The sequence below is a fragment of the Acinonyx jubatus genome, chromosome X (genome assembly GCF_027475565.1).
Source record: "Acinonyx jubatus isolate Ajub_Pintada_27869175 chromosome X, VMU_Ajub_asm_v1.0, whole genome shotgun sequence".
NCBI classification, from domain to species: Eukaryota; Metazoa; Chordata; class Mammalia; order Carnivora; family Felidae; genus Acinonyx; species Acinonyx jubatus.
This window is the reverse complement of record NC_069389.1, coordinates 91,214,433-91,229,746: the sequence shown is the minus strand read 5'-3', so window position 1 is coordinate 91,229,746 and position 15,314 is coordinate 91,214,433. Positions and strand designations below refer to the sequence as shown.

At 40.1% G+C, this 15,314-nt stretch overlaps 2 protein-coding genes across 3 annotated transcripts in view; both read right to left on the bottom strand.

Annotated features, from left to right (window-relative positions):
- HTR2C (5-hydroxytryptamine receptor 2C) overlaps positions 1 to 15,314 on the bottom strand; it is a 288,259-nt gene that overhangs the window by 105,848 nt on the left and 167,097 nt on the right. The gene's annotated exons all lie outside the window — the stretch shown is intronic.
- LOC106985364 (COUP transcription factor 2-like) lies at positions 1,051 to 9,393 on the bottom strand. Its single transcript, XM_053201947.1, has 4 exons — positions 9,337 to 9,393; positions 8,203 to 8,257; positions 3,229 to 3,609; positions 1,051 to 3,162 (listed from the first exon to the last, which is right to left on the bottom strand). Exons 1-4 carry the CDS (start codon positions 9,391 to 9,393, stop codon positions 2,114 to 2,116), a joined length of 1,542 nt encoding a protein of 513 aa, XP_053057922.1. The 3' UTR covers positions 1,051 to 2,113.

The following is a 15,314-nucleotide window of genomic DNA, read 5'->3' as shown; positions in this document are numbered from 1 at the left end:
AAGCAAAATAAAAAAGGAACCATCAAGCAAAATAAAAAAGGAACCTACTGAATGGGAAAAGATACTTGCAAATCATATATCTATGAAGGGGTTATTATCAAAATAGTTAAAGAACTCCTATTACTCAACAACAACAACAAAAACCCAAGCAATGTGGTTCAAAAGCAAGCAGAACAGAATATTCTATTCTGTGGGAATAGACCTTTTCCCACCGAAGCATACAGATGGCCAACAGGTGCACGGAAAGATGCTCAGCATCACATATCATTAAGGACATATGACTCAAAACTACAGTGAGCTGTCACCTCCCAATTGTCAAAACGGCTATTATCAAAAAGACAAAAAATAACAAGTGTTGGTTGGTAAAGATGTGAGATCATCATGTCATACGCACAAAACTAATGTCGTACCTCACTTTACACTGCAATTAAAAAAAATTAGCTTTGATGTGTTCATTTCTGCATGGAAAGAAAACTCTGGCTCTGAAACATTAGACAAAGGTAGCACCTTTTGGACCAAAACTGCACAGCGATTTTGTAACTTTCTTTTTCCAGATTTTGTAACTCAGTTCAATCGCTTATACTTGAGATGATTTCTCTCAGGCATTTGTAAATTTTTTATTCCTTTTTTTTAAACCCCATACCAACAAGTAGATCTTTCTGACCTGGGAGATCACACAGAGATTTTTGTTCCCCATTTTTTCATGACTTGCTTGTCATCCTTCCCTATTTTCTACTTTCTTAAATTCCAAAGATACAATTCTGAAGGAAATTTCTCTGCGTGTAGAAATTGATGCATTGTGTCCACTTATTTGTTTCCATGAAATTTTGGAAGGCTCTTTCAAAACGGATGGGTTTGTGTTGTATGGAATCCTCTGGGTGATTATATTATATATTATATTATATATATTATATATTATATTATATATTATATATTATATATTATTATAAGTTATTATATCTTTTACAGTATACTGACATATTGCACTTAAAAAAAACAAAACCAAACCTAACTGTAAACTCGAAGATACCGAATGAATCATGTTACCTATAAGTGCCAACAGTATTATTTTGTCATGCTGATTTCAACTACATTTCTTTAAAAAAAAGGGGGGGATGATAACAGCATTGATAACATAAAGGATTTCCGAATACACAAATGTAGGATTTCCATAACAATTCAAGAACTAAATGGGGCTCAACTCCAAGTACAAACGTTCACTTTCTATTCAAAACGACAGCATGCGTCTTGGACACATTTGTTGCTGCCAATAAATCCTACAGTACATTCTCTAAAGCGTTTTTAAAAATCTAGGTTTGTCATAGTGTCTTTTGAGGGAAGAGGCAGGGTTAAGGGAAGCTAAGTGTTGTATGTGATTCCTCCAGTTCTCAAATTAGAGTGCTCGATTTCATCTAAAGTTTTCGGATACCACTTGTGTGTTTCCATCATCTTGGAATTGCCTTTCAAAGTTTTATGTCTTCCTGTGACATTTTCATGGACTCAGTTTTAATTCTTGCAGAACATACATTTTAAGGATACACAGCATTTTAAGAAACCAAGATTATATCCAAACGTATTATAGAGCCACAGAATAAAGTGGTTTGGAACTAGAACAGTACAAGAAGAGAACAGCTCGAGGTACATAGATAAAACACAGTTAATAATTTGGGGGAAAAAGGCTTACTTTCTCTCCATTCTGCACATTTTCTCCCAATCTCCTTAAAGGCGCTTTGGGCAATATTTTTCACAAGTTTACCAAACAAGAGCAAGACTAATTTCCTTTTTATACAAAAATAAGTAGCAGGCTGTTCCGACATAGGAATTTTTCGGTTTTGTGTGTGTGTGTGTGTGTGTGTTTTATTTTTGTTTGTTTTTTGGTGTTTTGTGGGGTTTTTCTGGTATTCTGTAAAAGTTCATTTGACAGTCTCTTTTTTTTTTTTCAAACTCACAGTCCATTAAATACTTTCCCTCCCTTCTTCTGGCAAACTTGTAACATCCCTTTTATATCCTTTACCAGTATTAAGCAAAGAAACCAGTCTACCTTTTTGCTCTCTCCGTTTCAGCCCCCTGCCCCATTCTTATTTTGACTTATTTTTTGAAGTGCCACGTACCGCTAGTTATTACTGCTGTAACTGTTACCTGACAGTAACATACCCCGGATGAGGGTTTTGATGGGGGTTTTACCTACCAGGTGGATGAAAAATAACTGCTCTATGACTGCGGAGGACACGGTGCGGAAGGAAGGGAGGCGAAGCAAAAGCTTTCCGAACCGCGTTGGTTGGTCGTTGTACTGGTTCCTAACGTATTGCTCCAGGGCGCACTGGGACTTCTCCTGCAAGCTTTCCACTTGCGCCGCATCGGAGAGACCGCTGGCGTCTGAAGTGAACAGGACGATGGCCTTGAGGCAGCTGTACTCGGTGGGGTCGACTTGCAGAGCTTTGAGCTTCTCGGTTTGCTCTTGGAAGATCCGGACGTTGTCCATAAAGACGGCAACTTGGTCCGAAGACATGGGCGTGTTGTGTAAGCAGGTCGAGGCCAGGAACGAGACCACGTGGAGTGGCATGGGGCACCGCGCCCAGTTCAGCATGAACAGCTCGCACCAGGTAAGGCGAAGCATGGCCACCTGGTCGCTGATTGGCAGGGCCGGGAAGAAGGGTATGTTCCGGGCCCATTCCACGGCGCCGAAGAGCATCCGCGCAGCCTGTTCGCAAATGTCCTCGAGGCTGAGGATGGTGTTGGGCGGTGTGAACTGGCAGCTTGACCAAGGCAAGGGGTTGGGCTCCGCGCTGAGGAGCAGAGAAACATACCCAGACAGGTTCGGATAGCAGTCGGAGGGTTGCCGGGTGGTCAGCGCAGATGGCCCGTGGGCTGGCTGGGTGGGCGGTCTCCTGTTGCTTTGCACTGCTTCTGGTTTCATACCGACGTCGAGGCACTTTCTGAAGCGGCAGTACTGGCACCGTTTGCGACGGTGCTGATTGATGCGACAGTCTTGGTCGGCTTGGCATCTGAAGCTCAGGTTCTTCGCCACGCTGCGCTTGAAGAAGCTCTTGCAGCCCTCGCACGTGAACTGGCCGTAGTGCTTGCCGCTTGCCTTGTCCCCGCACACCGTGCACTTGATTTGCTGTTGCGGCGGCGGCAGTGGCGGCGGCGGTGGCGGCGGCGGCGGCGGCGGCGGCGGCGGCGGCGGCAGCGGCGGCAGCGGCGGCGGCAGCGGCTGCTGTTGGTTACCGCCGTAGCCGTCAAAGCCACCCTGGTCATCAGCCGCCATTTCGGTCAGCATGCTGGCTGGGCTCCCTTGTCTGGGCATCTGCGGCATATACATGGCCCAGGGCAGTGGGTTTGGCAGAGGTGGTACCTGTAAGACTAGGCTGTCCTGAAAGCCAGACATCTCATCCTGGGGTTCGAACTTCACGGGGACTCCTGAATCCATATCTGTGAAGGCCGCGTCCATATTTCCCGCTCCCCCGTCTGTGGACGATGGCGGCTCCGGGTCTCTGGCACCGGCGCACTGCCTTTTGTGTGTATGATTGTGCGACAGGAAGTAGGACGGCGCCCCCAGCAGGCAGGGCGCTGGTTGGTTGAGGTTGGTTAGTTTTTCCTTTTTTGTTTCTAGTTTTGCAAAGTTTTATCGGCCTCTCTGGGCCCGTGTATTTGTTTTATCTGTTTCCCTCGACGAAGTTCTATCGGTTTGGAGGGCTTCCTGCCAGAGAGGGCGGGGTAGGTGCCGCGCGAGAGTGAGGGGAAGCCAAATATGGCGAGACAGAGGGAGGCTTAGGGAGAACAGCAAGTGGATTGCCTGGCTTCATCAAGACAGAAATAGGAGCCCCGCCCCCCCCCCCCCCCCCGCAAAAAAAAAGATCTCACTTGCGTTCACTCTCCCCCGCCCTCTCTGGTTCACTCCCAGAAAAAGATTATTACGGGTTTTTTAATTTGGGAAGCCTCTGTTGCCTGGAAATGGGTCACTAGTACAAATGCACGCAGAAGACTATAATTCTTGGCCTGTGTTAACATTTGTAATTGCTTTCATCATTTCCATTCCCTATGGCTCGTAAGACTTTTTTTTTTTTTTTTTACCACAGTCACTTAATAAAATAAAAACCAGAATAAAGAAGCAACCCAGAGTCTTCAGCAGTGATGGCATTCAGAGGAAACTTTTGTCACCAATAAAAGACAGTATAAAAACTCATTTTGAGGGCGAAGGCTAGGGAGAAATAAGCTGATACACTGTGCAAGGTGATTTCAGACCAACTAGGTGATTTCAGAACTTAAGAGAACTGTTGGGTTGAACCGTATGAATTTGCTAGTATTCAACTCTTTTGACTCACAAAACATGTCAATTTCATATAGCTTATCCTAATATCAATCACTTCTTAGGGAACAAATTTATGAGAAGCAGCACCATATAATACCTAAGGACTTTAGAATGTGATTGCTTGCAGCTAAATCCTACCTCTGTCACTTAAAATATGTGTGATTTTGGGTAAACAATCATATCACTCTGTGCCTCAGCTTTTTTATCTGCATGATATTTGGTTGTATTACTAAAGGCAGCAATTTAAGTATATGCTTTACTGTTTGTTGTATAATTTTATTTCTTCCAGTTTGGGGTATTTACATGCAATAATGCTGCAAATAATTCTTCTACACGTATGTTGGTGCTCAATTGTAAGGCATTCTCTAGACTGTATACTCAACAGTGGAAGTTCTGGATTAGAGGGCACAAACTTTAAAAAAAAAAAAGCTTATTTATTTTGAAAGAGAGGAGGGGAGAAGGGGCAGAAGGAGAGAGAAAGATCCCAAGCCGGCTCCACACTGTCAGTGCAGAGCCTGACACAGGGCTGGAACTCACAAACTGAGAGATCATCAGCTGAGCGGAAATCGAGAGTCTGACTTTTAACTGACTGAGCCGCCCAGGTGCCCCCCTATACTTTTCTAAGATTGCTATTAATGCTGTGCTATTTTTTCAAGATAGTTTTATCAATTTACATTCATTCCCACCACAACTGTGTGAGTTCCTATGGCTCCACGTGTTTGCCAACACAAGTATACTCACAGTTTAAATTTTGCTCATCCAGTGACTATTTACTGGTGCTTAATTGTGGTTTTAATTTCCCTGATTACTACTAAGTTTGAGCAGCACATACAGAAAGGTACTCCGACTCATTTGGACTTCTTTTGTGAAGTACCTCTTCAACTTTAGTTGCTTTTTGTCAACTGCACTGTTTGCTGTTTTTTAACTGATGCATGGCGCACTATGTTCCAAGAGTGTGATCCACTAAATGTATAGCTTGAGTTTTTTTGACCATTGCAAATCACTGTGTGCCCTGGCTTGTGGTTAGAATTGATCAGAAACAGGTTCCCTTCACCCCTCCACAGCAAGGCACTTTTCCTTACAAACTGCAGGGGTGAGAGTGTGGTTCAGGTTTGGGTCTGGTTTACCCTTCTATCAGGGTATAGTTCTTTAGGAAGCCGACTTAAAATGAGGATGATCTGTTTGCATTCCTGTCTGCATACTTTCAAACTCCCTTGTTTAGCAAATTATCTATAGGGCAAAAGGTGCTTCAATCCTATATCGGGGTTCCGCCCCCAACTAAAATTTTGCCGTCGTTATTCCTTACTATCTTGTCAGTTCTTTGATATGTATACACACACACACACACACATCCATATATCCAATATACTTATTTGGTAGTGTTGTTCCAAAAAGCCCACTTTGCCATATTTCAGAAAACAGAACTCATTGCTGAATAAACCCCTAAAATCTTGTCCTGTGCCTAATGCCTCCAGTTCTCTTACAAATAAGTTGACATCTAGCAACTGGAGAGATTTTCATTAAAGTGTAGAGTTATTTGAAATACTTGCTAGCCTTGGACTGAAACCATTCCCCAGTGGCCTTTCAGAGTAGCGGCGATGTGAGTCTGAACGAGCCCAGGGCCCCACTGTTCACGAGAAGCAGTTGTCGCCTTGAGTTTCAAGGATTATTACTTAGAATATGAGGCCGTTTTAGAGATTTTATGCGTAAAACTTCGATACCGTTCACAGGTGCCTAACTCTGCTTCCGATACGCAGGGCACAGAAGAATCCATATTCTGTGGTTCTAATGAGTGTAGGGAAGGGAGGAGAAAGATTTGTTCTACTGTCTGTATGTGTGCACCCACCTTGGGATTTAGTTTCCCTTCCGAAAGCTTGAGAAAATTGCCTGTTTTATCTGCTTTCCAAGGTTCTTCAATGATAAATGGAAAGATTATGCACAAATGAGTTAAATATTTAGGATATCAACTACAGTCTCCCACCCAAGATAACACATCTCTACAATTTTGCTTCCACTGTCCTTACTAGTTATCCACTGATACGAACCAGATTCAGGTCTAGGCACCCTTTATTACCCCTAAAGACCTGTGCAGACAACTGGAAAATGAGGCTGCAACCAGAGGCAATTTGTTCTTTTGCCAAAAGCCTTCTCAAATGGAGTCCCGGGGGGGTGGGTCAGTCCATGATTAAGGTTCAGGTGTAGGATTTATACACAAAACTTCTCATATTCTCTTTCGTCATTTGGCCCTATATATATTTTATGTTCCATTTCTTTTGTTTGTGCAGAGTCCCAAAAGATAGTAACAGAAAGAGAATCAGGATGAGCACTGGAGTCTTTAGCCTGGAGCTTAAGGTTTTTTCCACATCTGACCTGGGACAGCAAAGATTCCTTACTACACAGCACAACCCCCCATCTAATCCCTAGAGGGTCAGTCACTGCCTCTTACATAGGATGCTTCATGGTAGCTCATAGGAGCTTTGTTTTCAAAATGACAGACACAAACTTTTTTCTTTTTTTTTCTTAATTTTTTTTTTTTTTAAATTTTGAGACAGAGGGAGACAGAGCGCGAGTGGGGGAGGGGCAGAGAGCGAGGGAGACACAGAACCTGAAACAGGCTTCAGGCTCCGAGCTGTCAGCACAGAGCCCGATGCAGGGCTCGAATCCATGAACCGTGAGATCATGACCTGAGCTGAAGTCGGACGCTTAACCAACTGAGCCACCCAGGCGCCCCAAACTTTTTTTCTTTAACATGGAAATGGCAACAAAAGCATATATGAATGGGAAAATGAAATATGTATGATTATTTCCCTCTCCATCAATATATATATATATGAAATATGCATGATTATTTCCCTCTCCATCTATCTATCTGTCTATCTATACACACACAAAGACGCTAATCAAATACTATTCACAAGGCTAGACAGTCATCGCATTTGTAAGCTGGCTTATGAGATATTGCATTCTTTTTTCTTGTTCTGTGATCTCATTCTACTATCCTATCTTTTTTGGGGACAGATGGTCAGAAGTTGGTGGCATGTGAAGTTAAACAGAATTTTCCTGGTCACGTCTTTTCAGGGCTTCCAAAATAACATTCTACTGGAATAAATTCCTCAGAGTAATTTCATTAATAATATTACAATATCACGCGCATACTAAATGCCAGGTGTTCCATACACATGACCGCAGACCCTCAGTGCCATCTGTTAGATGCTCGTTTCTGTTTTACAGATGAAGACATTGTGATTCAGAAGTAAAAAGTCATTTGTCCCAGGTGAGAAGATGGTAACATAAGGATTTAAATCCATGTTCGTCCGATACCAAAACCCATTTCCTATAGCACTATGACACCTCGAGAAATACCACCGAGATTTAGTGGCATTTCATGCTTATTGACATCTGCATTGACAGATGGACTGACGAGGCACCTCCGATACATTTCACTTGCAATGTTAAAAAGCCCCTTTGAAAAAGGAATGCGACTAATCCTTTCATGGACAGTACCACCCACAAATGGTGCAAACCTTTGTTGTCATGTAGACATAGGCATTCTCCCCTTCTGCATTTCATCTTACTTCCTGAAGGATGTTACAAAACCACTATTTGCCTCAAGGATTTTAATTAGAAATGGGTATCTCAGGGGCACCTGGGTGGCTCAGTCAGTTGAGTGTCTGACTCTTGATTTAAGCTCTGGTCACGATCCCAGGGTCGTGGGGTTGAGCCCCACAACGGACTCCACTCTGAGCGTGGAGCCTGCTTAAGGTTCTCTCTCCCTCCCTCTGCCCCTCTCCCTGGCTTGCACGCACGTGCTCTCTCTCTCTCTCTCTCTAAAATAAAATAAAAAGGGAAAAAAAAAAAAGAAATAGATATCTTAGATCTCCATGAGTTACCTTTAGTCAGAGTCACTGAATTTAGCCGCTGCTGATTTTGAAATTTCTCTAGGAACTGGACAATAATTTAAAAAAAAAAAAAAAATGAGAAAAAAAAAAAACGCAGTAGCTTCAGATTCTGACTCTGACACTTTTGGTATGATGTTGAATAATTATACTCCAAAGCCATTGCTTCCTTATCTGTAAAACAAGATCATACGATACACCCTGTAATGTTGTTATTTGAGGCTCAGACGCCGTAATGTGTAAAGTGATTAGCAGAGTTCCTGGTACTATAGTAACAATAAAGAAACCTGAAGCTGCTATTTAAAAAAAAAGAAAAAAAAATTCCCTAGGAATTGTTCAAGGCTGATGCTGAAAATCAGAAGTTTTACCTAGTGACACTACCATAGAAAATGCTAGCCTATGTAACATTTATTTATTTATTTGTTTGTGTTTGTTTTTGTTTTTTTAGACTATGTGACATTTAAGTTATTTGAGTATTTTGCAAAAAGTGAGTAAGTTCCTTTGGGGCTAGGGCCCTGTTTATTCACTTCTGTATTCGTAATGCCAAACACAAGGCCTAATACAGGGTGAACTTTCTTTCTTTCTTAAAAATTTTTTTTAGAAGTTTATTTATTAATTTTGAAAGGGAGTGCGAGCACAAGCGGGGGAGGGGCAGAGAGAGACTCACAAGTAATGGTCATTTTATTTAGGTATTAGTGCCTTTTTTTAACACAGCAGATAGTAATTGAGGTAAATTTTTTATCTATCTATCTAGACATCAATATATTAGTGTAATTATCAGTATATATTTTGTCAATCTATTAGTAAAAATGTTATCAATATATTAGCTTTATCCGGATGTTTTTGCCGTCATGTTTCTGTTCCATAGTATTTGTCATGACATTTTACACTATATCTATTTTTCTTTCACAAGAACTAGCAAGAATTTAGATATCTCTGAAAGCTACAAAATATAAGCAGTTGTATTTTTAATAAACTATTAGTGAAAAGATGCGATCCTGAATGTCACGTGTAATTAAGTTGCATTTCTCTGTTTTTCCTCAATGTCGAGTTGGCTTTGAGTATATCTAGCAAGTATGAAGAATACCATTTATGAAGCAGTTTGATAACTGGGAAAATGTCACCTACTTTATCATGGTCATTTAAATACTGCTGCTGTAAGCTCTTTTTGCACTGGTTGACCATGGGGACATGTCCCTCCACTGTATTTCTGAACTATATATTATGTGTTCAATACATTGCATCATTAGCATGTAACCCCACGTTGTTCATTATCTTTATTTAAAATTTTCTTTTACTTTCTTTTATTTATATTGAGAGAGAGAGAGAGAGAGAGAGAGAGAGAATCCCAAGCAGGCTCTGCACTGTCAGCTCAGAGCCCGATGCAGGGCTCGAACTCACAAACTGTGAGATCGTGACCTGAGCCAAAATCGGATGCTCAACTGATTGAGCCACCCAGGCGCCCCTGTCCATTATCTCTTTTTCCAAATTGTGCTTCCCACAGACACATACAAACACACACGTGTATAAGTATATTATAAACTCCCTTGTCAGTAGGGATTGGGATTAACACATTTGTATTTCCTGTGTTTTGTTTGTTCAGTGCTAAAAAACAGATATTGAATTATATTCACTGTGATTTAGCACTTGAGTTATAATAGTTTAATTATGACCTTTATTTTCTTTGATCATTGTTAGATCAAAGATTGTTGGAACATCTCCATCCTGGTGGCTAACTGGTTGTTTCTGGACCCACAAGAGTTTCTTAGAGTGTTAAAGATAGTAGAGTTTGGTCACAGGGTTGAATGGGATGGAGTGGCTTCTGGGTAAAATAAGGTTTTAATTTCATTTAGATAGATATTTTAGGAAGGATGCAGAAAGATATTTTAGAAAGGATGCAGAAACCAAATCTGATAGCTATAAAATTAAATGTACAAAGTGAAAGACATTTTGAGAATTATTTGATTTATTTAATTAGTTAATAAAGGAAAATGTTTAATTTCAATCCCCGGATGAATTCTGTGGTTTCAGTTATCTGACTTGGCTGACTAAAAAATGCAGTGAATATGTAATCGCAATTTTTGGAATGCACCTGCTGCTCAGCAGAAGTGATCTCTGACAGATCAGATCAATATCCCAAGATTGCATTGACAAACATAACCTTTATTGTTGAAAAAGAATATAATTCTGTTTGTTTCCATTTTGAGATGATTTAAGAACGTATGCTCCAATTTGACAAAGACTACTCCAGGATTTAACCTTTAGAAGTTATATATGGCTATTTTCTTTTTTAAAAATGTTTATTTATTTTGAGAGGGAGAGAGACAGCACGAGCACAAGCAGGGGAGGGGCAGAGAGAGAGAGAGAGAGAGAGAGAATCCCAAGCAGGCTCCATGCTGCCAGTACAGAGCTGGCTGCTGGGCTCGAACTCACGAACCGTGAGATCGCAACCCGAGCTGAAGTTGGACACTTAACTGACTGAGCCACCCAGGTGCCCAAGCATATTTTTTTCAAGTCAACACATATGCATTTTTTTTTCCTGCCAGATTTGTTAGGTATGAATAATAATACCTATAATGAAGGACTGCTCTGAGGTTTTGATGAACAATCTAAGTAAAAATATTAAATTTGAGGGACTGGTATTATTTATATGACACAGCAAAGCAAACTGGAAAGAGTATAGACTTTGAGGTTAGATCCATACTTCCTCATTGTACAACCTGGACTTAGGTTTCCTTATCTATAAAAGGTAAATAATAGTACCTACCTCATGTAGTTTTATTAGGTTAAGTCATAAGTTTTGAGTAAAGTGTTTGGCATATAGCTGGGCCCCAATATATATCATAGCTCTCACTATTATTAATCCTATTTTTGTTATTGTTATTGTGTTATAGCGTAGAGGCATATAGTAATTTCCTTAAGGCCATAAGTGAGTTGAGGTTTTACCTTTGTGGCCCTACTATTTTTCCTTTCTATACTTTTATTTTTATTTTTTATTTTTTCTTCATTTTTAATGTTTATTTATTTATTTTTTATTTATTTTTTTTATTTTTTAAAAAAAATTTTTTTCAACATTTATTTATTTTTTTGGGACAGAGAGAGACAGAGCATGAACGGGTGAGGGGCAGAGAGAGAGGGAGACACAGAATCGGAAACAGGCTCCAGGCTCTGAGCCATCAGCCCAGAGCCCGACGCGGGGCTCGAACTCACGGACCGCGAGATCGTGACCTGGCTGAAGTCAGGCGCTTAACCGACTGCGCCACCCAGGCGCCCCAATGTTTATTTATTTTTGAGAGACAGAGACAGAGCACGAGTGGGGGAGGGGCAGAGAGACTGAGACACAGAATCCCAAGCAGGCTCCAGGCTCTGAGCTGTCAGCACAGAGTCCCCCGCGGGGCTGGAACTCACATACAGGGAGATCTTGACCTGATCATGACCCAGTTCATGATCCGGGGAAGTCTGTCACTTAACCGACTGAGCCACCCAGGCGCCCCCCCCCCCCCCCGCCCTTCTGTACTTTCATTTTTCCTGTTAACTATCACCTGTGCACTGTTAAATTGTCATTTTTTTTCAAGTAATCCTAACACGTCTGAAAAAAATGCAAGAGAACATGAGAGTTACAAGTGTCATATAATGGCATGAGCAATATCTTTTAAGATTCTTTATTTATTTCACAGCAAAAACTAGACAGTTCTTAATCACACTGGCACAATAGTCTACATCAGAATTAAATACAGTCTTAGATTTCCTTACTGCCTCTTCCCTCTTTTATGTGGTTATTTACATAACTAATTAAAACGAAACTTAGGTGAATGAGTCACAGTAAAAATTCAGTAATTTGTAATTATTTATGAAATGGTGGTCTTCAACAATTGCCTTTACGTTTTTAAATGAAATAACTTTTGGGGAAGTATTCATTTAAATTTCCTACTCTACTTAAACTATAAGACATTTACCTTACTTCATTATAATTAAACCGAGCCAAAAAAAAAATATATATATATGTATATATATATATAAACTATAAGACATTTACCTTACTTCATTATAATTAAACCGAGCCCATATATATACATGTATATGTATATGTGTAGGCATGTACATATATGTATACATACACATATGTACATGCCTACACATGCACATACATGTATACCTACATATATGTAGGTATGTATATGTATGCCTATACATATACATACACGTATACATACATGTATATGTGTAGGTATGCACATATATGTATATATACATATATGTACCTATATACACATATACATGTATATATATGTATACATACATATATATGTATATATATAATACTAAAACCAAGAAAATACCTCCAGAATATTTGCTTTGGTAGAGGTGGAAATACACAGTGTACATTTTCATATGCATAGCTTTAAAAAAAATGTTTATGTATTTATTTATTCTTTTGAAAGAGAGACAGAGTGCAAGTGGGGGAGGGGCAGAGAGAGAGGGAGACATAAAATCTGAGGCAGGCTCTCGGCTCTGAGCTGTCAGCACAGACCCGGATGTGGGGCTCGAACTCATGAACTGTGAGATCATGACCTGAGCCAAAGTAGGACACTCAACCGCCTGAGCACCCAGGCACCCCTTTATGCATATTTTTTTTAATTATAGCTAGAGACTTGGTTCAATGTAATATAAAAAATAATATCTTAAAATTGTGTCAAGATTTACAGCTTACTAAATTTTTTCAATTTCAGTCTTTAATATTTACAAATACCTATCAAGTAGATGCTAGGTGAGATCATGTAGATTAAAATACCACGATAAGTACACAGTAAGAGCTAGTCATTAGTAAAGGAGAATCTAATTCTTAGATATATCCATTGATTTGCCCAAAGTCACAATATTAATACGGCATTATTTAAGAGTCATTTGATGAAAACAGATCTAGTTAAAACACAGTAGTTTTTAGTTAGAATTGGAGCAAAGAATAGGAAACTCCAAAATTCAAACATGTATATGATTAATGTTGATATTTAGCTTTAATATAACTTTTCTATTCAAAAATTTTCATTTTATTGGTAATTAAGCAAAATGTATTATAATGTTTAGTAGAAATCGCTTGCTGTCTTTATTCTTTACCCCTATATCCCTTTTAGAGAACATAAGGGTTGATTATGATGGTTTTTATGTCTCACCCACGGGTGACATTCATGCATATACAGAGATTGTAATCAAGTTTTTGAGGAATTGAAAATCAGACATCAGTCTCTCCCATCACAAGAAAGACTTCAAAGAACATAAGGAATTGGGGCCCCTGGGTGGCTCAGTCTGTTAAGCCTCCAGCTCTTGGTTTTGGCTCAGGCCATGATCTCACAGCTCGTGAGTTCGAGCCCCCGGTCAGGCTCTGTGCTAACAGCACAGAACCTGCTTGGGATTTCTCTCTCCCTCTCTTTTTGACCCTCCCCGGCTTGCTTTCTCTCTCTCAAAAAAATTAATAGCTAAAAAATTTTTTTTAAAAGAACACAAGGAATTTACTTTTCATTATTTATCTACACTCGATTTTGAATATGTTTTCCATTTCAAATGAAATATATGAAACTTAGCTTGGGCTATTAGTTCAACACCACATATTTAACTTTTCTCCTCTGTACTTGTTACTAAAATAGGGAGCCCAGAAAAGTTCTTTCTCCCTATAAATACAAATATGGAGACGATATTAAACCAAGAATATATGAGATGGAGGTAAAGCAAAATAGAAAAATAAATAAGTGCTTGGGAAATATTAAATGTCTTTCTTTTGGTTCTCCCTCAAGGTTTTTTCCTACATAATCGTGAGGCGAAAATACTGTATGGTTTTTAGCTAGTGTAATTCTTTGGCATTCTAAAAACTGAACTCTATCTAGAATAAGGAAAGCTTTTGCTCTGCAGAACACGGTCTGACCTAACTATCCTATGTGTACTGTAAGTACTGATTCAGAATACTTTCTTCCCTGCTGCTTTCTGAATAGGGTTAAAATCCACAGAGGGCGCGATCCTACAATTGCGTAGAAAATAGAAATAAGGATCTGCCATGGCTCGGGCTGCTTTGTAATTGTACATACACTTCCATAAAGACCCTCACATATCTCTTAACATGTAATTAAATAATGAAAATAGAGATAAGCCGGGGCATCCGGGCGGCTCAGTCAGTCAAGCGTCTAACTCCTGATTTTGATCAGATCGTGATCTCACAGTTTGTGAGTTCGAGGCCCACTTTTGGGCTCTGTGCGGACAGCTTGGAGCCTGCTTGGGGTTCTTTCTTTCCCTCTCTCTCTCTGCCCTTCCCCCACTTGTGTGCGCGCGCGCGCGCGCTCTCTCTCTCTCTCAGAATAAATAAACATTTTTTTAAAAAAGAAAAGAAAATAGAGATAAATAAACAGGTAGTTCAAATTCCATCTCTACTACCTATTTTATTAACCATTTCTCAGTGAGAAATCCACAGTGTAGAAAAAAATCTCACTCAACCTGTTTGTCATGTTGATATTCTTATTTATTTATTTATAAAAAATTTTTTTTAACGTTTATTTATTTTTGAGACAGAGAGAGACACAGCATGAACGGGGGAGGGGCAGAGAGAGAGGGAGACACAGAATCAGAAGCAGGCTCCAGGCTCTGAGCCATCAGCCCAGAGCCCGATGCGGGGCTCGAACCCGCGGACCGCGGGATCATGACCTGAGCTGAAGTCGGACACTCAACCGACTGAGCCACCCAGGCGCCCCTTGATATTCTTATTTAAAAAAGAAACACTGTCCTGTCATTAAGTCATGGAAAAAACTCACAAAGCTTATTTTGGGGACTTAGTTTTATGTGAACAATGTGCAGAGCACCTGTCTTTGGTATATTTGGAATGCAAAGCAATTAGAGTGCAAAGATTTTAGATTTCTTTTTTTTTTCTCATTTTGCTTTATCTTTTCTCTATATAATTTATTGTCCAATTGGTTTCCATACAACACCCAGGGCTCATCCCAACAGGTGCCGTCCTCAATGCCCATCACCCACCCTCCCCTCCCTCCCACCCCCATCAACCCTCAGTTTATTCTGTTTTTAAGAGTCTCTTATGGTTGGCCTCCTTCCCTCTCTGCAACTTTCCC

What these genes read in the sequence shown, in the direction of transcription:
- LOC106985364 (XM_053201947.1), bottom strand. Translation starts at nt 9,393, where the DNA reads ATGGTCAACCAGTGCAAAAAGAGCTTACAGCAGCAGTATTTAAATGAC. An exon ending in ATTTAAATGACCATGATAAA is followed by an intron (nt 8,258 to 9,336) that starts GTAGGTGACATT and finishes ATTATTGTCCAG; the next exon opens with TTCCTAGAGAAATTTCAAAA. An exon ending in TTCAGTGACTCTGACTAAAG is followed by an intron (nt 3,610 to 8,202) that starts GTAACTCATGGA and finishes TTGCAAAACTAG; the next exon opens with AAACAAAAAAGGAAAAACTA.